Raw genomic sequence first — 8,020 nt, 5'->3', positions numbered from 1 at the left:
GCACCTAAAGTCTTTACCTTCAGTTTTTCTAAATATTTGACCTCCAGTTGATGCCACCTCTGAATCCACATTTGGAAATTCATAATTCTTCAGATATTTTTTCTTTTGTGGGGTAGAACCTCTCATGAATATTTTTTAGTGGGTTGAAACATAGTTACATAGGGTTAATATTTACAGTCACCTAAACTTGTTTCTTTACCCATCCTCATCTCTGTGCCTCTAGATGAGATTGTGCACCTGAACTGCAGGCTTCCTTTAGGACCTCATTGGCATTGCCTTATGGTGACTCACCATTATAGTAAATTCCACCCAGCTCAAACTAATCCCAAAATAGGGTTCAGAGATTACGGACAAAGGCTAGGCTAATTCTTTGCATAACAGCCAAGTGGTAGAGCAGAAAAAACATGAATCAGAGAGTCCTAGATTCAAATCCCAGTTTGACCATTTGCAGAGCACTTCGAGTATCATCACCGAGCCTCCCTTCCTCATTTGTGAAGTGGGATCATATTACTCACCTTATAGCATTTGTGTTGTAAGGAGTCAATAAGATCATCATACGAGTTAAGTGCCAAAGACCATGCCTGGCCCATAGATGTCATTAAAAATGGTATTTACAGTACTCTTTTCTCTCTAACTATAAAGCAGCATCATTGTTTGAGGTAAATACCCGAGGTTCGTCATCTCACGCCAGGGAAATTGGGGATGCGGACACATAAGAAGTGAGTTTAAGAGCAGAGGTTTAACAGAGGAAAGAGAAAAGAGAATAGCTCTCTCCGGGTGCCCGAGTGGGTCTTCCGGTTTCATGGTGAAATGCATGGGATTTTATAGAGGAGCTTGAGGAGGTGGTGTCTGATTTACATAGGGCCTGAGAGGTTGGTTGGACCAGGTGTGCCATTTGCATAGTATGCAAAGAAGATAGCTATCCCACCCTAATCTTTTATTATGCAGATGGGGTCTCTACCTGGCCAGTGTCATGTTGTCTGCTTTTTTACTGCACATGTGGTGACGAAGAAAAGGAAAAAGATAACTTCCATGTTGAATATACCTGCCTTCCAGATATCCCTTTTCTATTGGTACAGCTGCTGGCATTTACCTATGGAGGCTTTTAGCTTGCTTATCTATGCCTGCACCATGATTTTTTGGGCTGCTTTTTATTAAAAGGAAATCTTATTGAGGACTCTCTCACCCTTACTATCTGCCTAAATAATTTCTTTCTAGCTCCTGTATCAACTAGATTGAAAGTTCCATGAGGCCTCAAATCTGATGGATCCCAGTTGCTGTTTTTCCAGTAACTAGAATAGTGCTGGGCACATGCTAGACACTTAACAAATACTTGGTAATTGATTGTTACAATTATTATCATAAAAGTCAGGTAAACTCCAGTGCCTTCTTCAAAGAATCCTGCCTCCATCCTCTTTTTCAAATTAAGTCCAAGCACAAATCTTTCCATGAAACCACATCTGTATGCTCTAATTTGTAGCTATTTCATGCTTAACTGGCACCACCTCCTCCCCTCCTTACCATTTACTGTCAGGATTAAACAGGAGTGCACTGCATATACAGCATATGGCCTAGATCATTTCTCTGTATCTTTGAGTCTTGCCTTCTTAAAACTCAATTCTACCAGTCATCTTGATTGTTAAACAATTGCTGGGCACTGTGCTGGGTTCTAGAAAAGGAACAGTAGCTGCCTCTAGGAGTACCTAGTCTTTCGGTGGATACAGCTTTGTAATCTAACGATTACATCACAAGGTGATATGAAAAGCTATATGCACAGAGTATCTAGGTAGCAGAGATGGGAGAAAGTGATTATCTTTCTCAAAAATCAGGGAAGACTTCCTAGGGGAGGTTATAAGGAAATGTGACTTTTCAAGGAAGGTCAGGAATTTTCCAGCTGGTTAAGGTGGGAGAAGAATATTCCAAGGAGAGTAAACAGTGTGTACCCAAGGGCATGAGATAGCAGTATATTATCCTGGAGAGCCTAGAAGCAATTCAGTACTGTTGGAGCATAATGGAGAAGCTGGGAAATAAGGAGGGGGCCAGGAAATTGAGGGTGCTAAGTCCAGAGACAGAGCCAGTGGCCATATGTAACAAAGTTTTGAATGTCATAAACACTGTAGGTGACAGGGACCCCGGAATGGGATTATCTGACGAACCTTAGAAATGACTTTTGATAGCAGGGTAGAAAATACACCAGGAGAAGAAGAAAGAGATTAAAGCTGTGCAATACTTCAGGAAGAAGTATGAATGGTCTAGATGAGAAACACCAAGGGCCTGATTTGTAGCAGGATGAGCTGCAGACAAAACTCCTCAGACACCGAGTTAAAGAAGAAAGCAGTTTATTCGGCCAAGAGCATCAGCAAGACTCCTGTCTCAAGAGCCGAGCTCCCTGAGTGAGCAATTCCTGTCCCTTTTAAGGGTTCACAACTCTAAGGGGGTCCGCATGAGAGGGTCATGATCGATTGAGCAAGCAGGGGGTACGTGACTGGGGGCTGCATGCACCAGTAATCAGAATGAAATAGAACAGGACAGGGATTTTTACAGTGCTCTTCCGTACAATGTCTGGAATCTATGGATAACATAACCGGTTAGGTCAGGGGTCGATCTTTAACTACCAGGCCCAGGGTGTGGTGCCGGGCTGTCTGCCTGTGGATTTCATTTCTGCCTTTTAGTTTTTACTTCTTCTTTCTTTGGAGGCAGAAATTAGGCATAAGACAATATGAGGGGTGGTCTCCTCCCTTAGATTCAGGCAGTGCTGATGAGGCAGAAAGACAGATTGAGCTGATTTTTAGGAGAGAAAATTCAGAATTGATAAGACTAGCTTGGTCTTTGGGTGTAGGTAGATAAAAAGAAGAAAAAATAGCACTCTTATTGTTGTGTATCTCTTACTTGGAAAATGTAATGCTAAGCACATAAAAATGCTCAGAAATAGTTATTTAATAAGTAAGTCTCCATAACATTATCTGGTCTTGATTTAATTTTATTTCCAATTTTAAAATTACTTTGTATTAACTGGAACCTCCCATGCTTTACCCAGCCTCTTGGTATGTTTCCAGTCTACAAGGATTCTCTTAATATTTCCAAGTGATTTGCAAGCAGAAAACTAAAAGGTGACTTTGTTTTCCAATCACATATTTATCTATTTAGATAGTCGTTAGCATGGTATTCAAAAGCCATCTGAGAATGATGTTGCATGACTAAAAACAAAGAAGGAAAGATGTCAAACCTCAATACACAAGCATGAGCCTTCTTTTCATTGCAGGCCACACAGAGGAACACCACAATTTTTCTTAGTATTGAAGTTCATCTCAACCTCAACCAGTCTTTAACTGTGTATCATAGAGATTTTTTTCATAGAAAACAATTTCCAGTTTACAGAAAGAAATGTCAAACTCAGTCTATCAGAGCTTTAGAATTAACAAGGAAGATGAACAACACAGTGTAAGCAAAATTGCTCGTTTTTTGTAAGCTAACTGCAACCACAGACATGAGAAAGTCTTCCATTGATTTGATGGCTATCGTGCATATATTTTTATATGTTTCTAAGAATTGAAAGTAGAACTATCAGGGCTTCAGATACATTTTGAAGCGATAATGTTATTTATTTATTTTGAGACAGGGTCTTAGCTCTGTCATTCAGGCTGAAGTGCTAAAATAGCAAGATCACAGCTCACTGCAGCCTCGACCTCCCAGGTTCAAGTGATCCTTCCACCTTAGCCTCCTGAGTAGCTGAGACTGCAGACACTTGCCACAATGCCTGGCTAATTTTTAAATTTTTTGTAGACGTAGGAGTCTCACTATGTTGCCTAAGGCTGATGTCGAACTCCTGGGCTCAAGCAATCCTCCTGCCTTAGCCTCCCAAAGTGCTGGGATTACAGGTATGAGCCACCACTCCTGGCAAGGAGATAATTTTATTTATTTATTTATTTAGTTAGTATGTTTTGAGACAGAGTCTTGCTCTGTCACCCAGGCTAGAGTGCGCTGGTGCCATCTCAGCTCACTGCAACCTCTGCCTCCCGGGCTCAAGTGATTTGCCTGCCTCAGCCTCCTGAGTAGCTGGGATTACAGGTGTGCACCAACATGCCCAGCTTTGTATTGTATTTTTAGTAGAGGTGGGGTTTCACCATGTTGGCTAAGCTGGTCTCGAACTCCTGACCTCAGATGATCTGCCTGCCTCAGTCTCCCAAAGTGCTGGGATTACAGGTGTGAGCCACCACGCCTGGCCAAGGAGATAATTTTAAATGATCAAAACTTTTGGAGGCATATCATACATGTACGTGTATGATTTCTGAAAAGTATTTTAAAGATAAAATCAGCAAAGTACAGCCTGTTGGCCAAATCTGACCCACCACCTGTTCTTGTAATGCTGTGAACTAAGAATGATTTCTGCATTTTTAAATTTTAAAAGGTTGAAAAAATCAAAAGAAGAATAAAATTTTATAATACGTGAAAATTATCTGAATTTCAAATGTCAGTGTCCATGAATAAGGTTTTATTGAAGCACAGCTCACCCATCCGTTATGTACCAGCTGCATTCATGCTACAATAGCAGAGCAGAGTGGTTATGACAGAGACTTTCTGGCCAAGAAAGCCTAATGTACTTACTAGCTGGCTCTTTCCAGAGACTGTTTGTCTACCCTGTTTTAAGAGCTTTCCTCTAAAGAAACACAAGCCTTTAGTAAACTGAAGACTTCTTCATAAACATTTTCTGTGTCAGTGATACATTATGTTAAAAAAAGAAAATGCATGAATATAATAAAGATAACATTGATATTATAGACTAAAACAATAGGCATGCCTTTAATTATATTTAGGATGCTTATTTTCCCACCTTGTGTCAGTAGCATAGTTATAAGAACACACGCTTTAGGGTGATCATTCTTTTCTCTTGAATTTTGTTGAGCTTTGCATGACCTTGGACTAGTTACCTAACCTCTTGTAAGCCTCAGGTTTCCTACTAGAACAGGATAATAGCAATACCAACCTCATGGGAGTATGGTAAGTATCAAAATGGGTAAGTGGGGCATTCTTGGGGGGGAATTACTTAGCTTGTTATCTGGTAGTAGGTGTGCAATAGATTATAATTATCATCATTCTCTGAAAATGTCACTTTTGCTTTCTGGTGCTCCATTTCTAGTACTGCCTATAAGGTCTATTTTGACAAGGAAATCTGTAAGACCCTGCCAACATCATTTTGCATAGCAAGAGCCCCTCTCTGTGTTACAATCTGGACAAAAACTGTCCTCAGTTGCATGAATCCAAGAATACACTTGACAGAAGAATGGAAAAAAGGAAGCCCAGGAAGTCTAGAAACAAAAATCATAGTGATGAGCAGTGCTGGAAGGCTGGTCAGCAGCCAGAGTACAGCTTGTGAGTAGCATATTGGGATTTTTTTTTTCCATGTTAGACTCTATTCCAACTCTTTCTATGGAGAGTCCACGGTTTTGTGATGGGTTGTTGATGAAGGAAAGCACTGAATTTTTTAGAGTAGATGAAGTGTTTGTCATTTTATTCCATTTTATGTTAGGTTAACACTGCCATTTTTGTTTTATTATTCGACGTCTTAGCTGATGTCTCCCAGGTAAAAAGTACCCAGAAAATCATGAGAGTGCAGTTCCTGGAAACTCGGTGATTTCTTTCTCGCTGGGCTTGCTCCGCCTTTAGAATCATTGTGACTCTGGATTCCTGCAGAGGAACTAGGGCCTGGTGACCTCATGGCTCCTCAGCTATGACGCGCCTTCCCTTTTCTTCCCTTATCTCAAGTAGGTCCTGAGCAGCCCAGCCCAGTGGTCTCTTCTGCTCACCAGGGGTGGCCTGGAGTCAATTGATAAGAGCCCTCTTATCTTGGCCCTTACAAAACAAATTTCTGCCTAAAGACAGCTAAAGGGAAGAAAAATACCACCAAACCAACAACTCCTTTGTACCTCCATTATCCCCAAAATTAGATAAAGAAAAATTAGAATACCAGGAGGCAGCAGACGCCTCCGCAATGCAGCTCGGAAACAGAATTTCTATAGATCTGCTGTCCTTTTTTTTTTTTTTTTAAAATCACATAGAAGAGTTTGTACAAATCTCATTTGTTTTCACTTCCTGCATTTTTGTGTCTTGACACATTATTTTGAGGAAAATGCTTCTGAATTTTATCCTTGCTCTTCAATTACGGTTGAACAGGAACTGTTAATTGAGTTTAGCCACTCAAAAGAAGAACAAAGTATTTCATCATTCTTACATATTCTGGTTGGACTCATGGTTAAAGAAGACAAATGGAAACACTCACACATCAGCCAGGTGTGGGGATAAAACCAAAAACAGTGATGCTCACAGGCATGCCTGAGAGTGGAATGGTGGTGGTGGTGGGGGGTGCCTGTTTACTGGTAGTAGGAGTAACTCTCGTCATCATATTCCAGCTCATCTATGTCATCGTCATCCAGCAGCCCATACTTAAATTTCCGGTAGACTGTGCCATCCTGGCCCATGTAGACGATGTCATCATCATCATCCTCATCATAGTCCGGATCCCTGTACTCAATCACCTGATCCTCTTCAAAGCTGGTGCTTTCTCGATAGCTGCTCTTATAGGAGGAGTAAGACTTGTTGGGGTCGGCCAGCTTTTCATAGCCGGCCTTTGCTGCTGGCTGGACTCGGCCGTGAGATTTCTTCCACACTACCACAGCTCCCCCGAGCAGAAGCGCCAGCATCACGGAGGAGGTGATGAACAGAGCTGTCTTGAAATGCTCAGCTGCAGGCCTAACCTTGCTTGTTCGAAGGATGCATTCGTCTGTTGGAAGAAGACCCCAAAGGAAGAGGCAAGAGGGAAAAAGTGGAAGAAATAGAACAGAGAAAATTAGTTTCTGAGGTAAAGAATTTCACCTTTATTTTAAAAATTGAAAATGGTAGAATCACTGTCTCTGATTTTCCTCTGTTTTTAATTTTAATTGTAATTTTTTTGTAGAGACAGCATCTCAGTATGTGGCTGGTCTCAAACTCTTGGGCTCAAGAGATCTCCCACCTTGGTCTCCCAAAGTGCTGGGATTATAGACTTGAGCCACCGCACCCAACCTGTCTCTGATTTTCCTAGAAGGCATACCGCTGTATAAAATTGGAGTATGTACCCCATGAGAATCCTAGCCTATGTCTGATTAAGCCAATAAATCCTTCTAGAAAGAAGGTCAGTTTGCCATCCAAAGGGAGTTCCCTTATCCCCATACCTCGTAGGTCATTCACCAGGTGTCCAACCTTATCAACTGATTCTTCTATTTCCCTCCTAAGAAAATATTTCATCTTGGACCAAGCTTTACTTATTGCTAAATGCTCTATTTTCTTTCCCAATTCCAACTTTTTTTCTAAGACTGAGTCCTCTCCCAAGGTACCCTTAAGTCTGGGCCAATGTGACTGTCCCACCACTTAAGGGCAAGAGCAGATAATTTATAAAACTACTAGCTCTGAGAGCCATGTGGGGCCTTAGAAATTACTTAGGCCAATTTGTTGTTTGACATTTGAGGAAACTAAAGTCCGTCGAGAGGAATTGAATTGTCTCATTGTCAGAGACAAGACCTTATTTGTGGAGCAATCAGAATTCAAATCCAGGAATCCTAGCTCCATGCTACAGTCTAAAGACATTAGGACAAAAGGCTCTGACAACTGTTCTTTGGCTTCTTGGAGTTTTGTGCTCCTAGCCTGGCAGAAAAAGAAGGATGATCTTTAAATCTTATCAACTTGAATGATAGGGAATTTTTTTCTATCATTATTAAGAGTTTATTTTTGTTTGTTTTTTTGAGATGGGGTCTCACTCTGTCACCCAGGCTGGAGCGCAGTAGCACGATAGCTCAGCTCGCTGTAGCCTCTGTCTCCCAAGCTCAAGCAATTCTCGTGCCTTAGCCTCCTGTGTAGCTAGGACCACAGGTGCACACCACCATGCCTGGCTAATTTTTGTATTTTTAGTAGAGATGGGGTTTCACCATGTTGGCCAGGCTGGTTTTGAATTCCTGACCTCAGGTGATCCACCCTCGGCCTCCCAAAG

The 8,020-nt window shown here is 41.4% G+C and overlaps 1 protein-coding gene across 2 annotated transcripts in view; it reads right to left on the bottom strand.

Moving 5' to 3' along the window:
• Positions 1 to 2,322: 2,322 nt before the first annotated feature.
• Positions 2,323 to 8,020, bottom strand: part of PCSK5 (proprotein convertase subtilisin/kexin type 5) — a 465,201-nt gene continuing 459,503 nt past the window's right edge. For both annotated transcript variants that reach the window (XM_032164318.1, XM_032164319.2), the window contains one exon: positions 2,323 to 6,778. In XM_032164318.1, the coding sequence (XP_032020209.1) occupies positions 6,369 to 6,778 (410 nt within the window). In that variant the 3' untranslated portion in view covers positions 2,323 to 6,368. The remainder of the gene's footprint in view (positions 6,779 to 8,020) is intronic.

This window comes from Hylobates moloch, unplaced genomic scaffold (assembly GCF_009828535.3).
Source record: "Hylobates moloch isolate HMO894 unplaced genomic scaffold, HMol_V3 SCAFFOLD_10, whole genome shotgun sequence".
Lineage (NCBI taxonomy): Eukaryota > Metazoa > Chordata > Mammalia > Primates > Hylobatidae > Hylobates > Hylobates moloch.
This window is presented reverse-complemented; position numbering and strand designations above follow the sequence as displayed.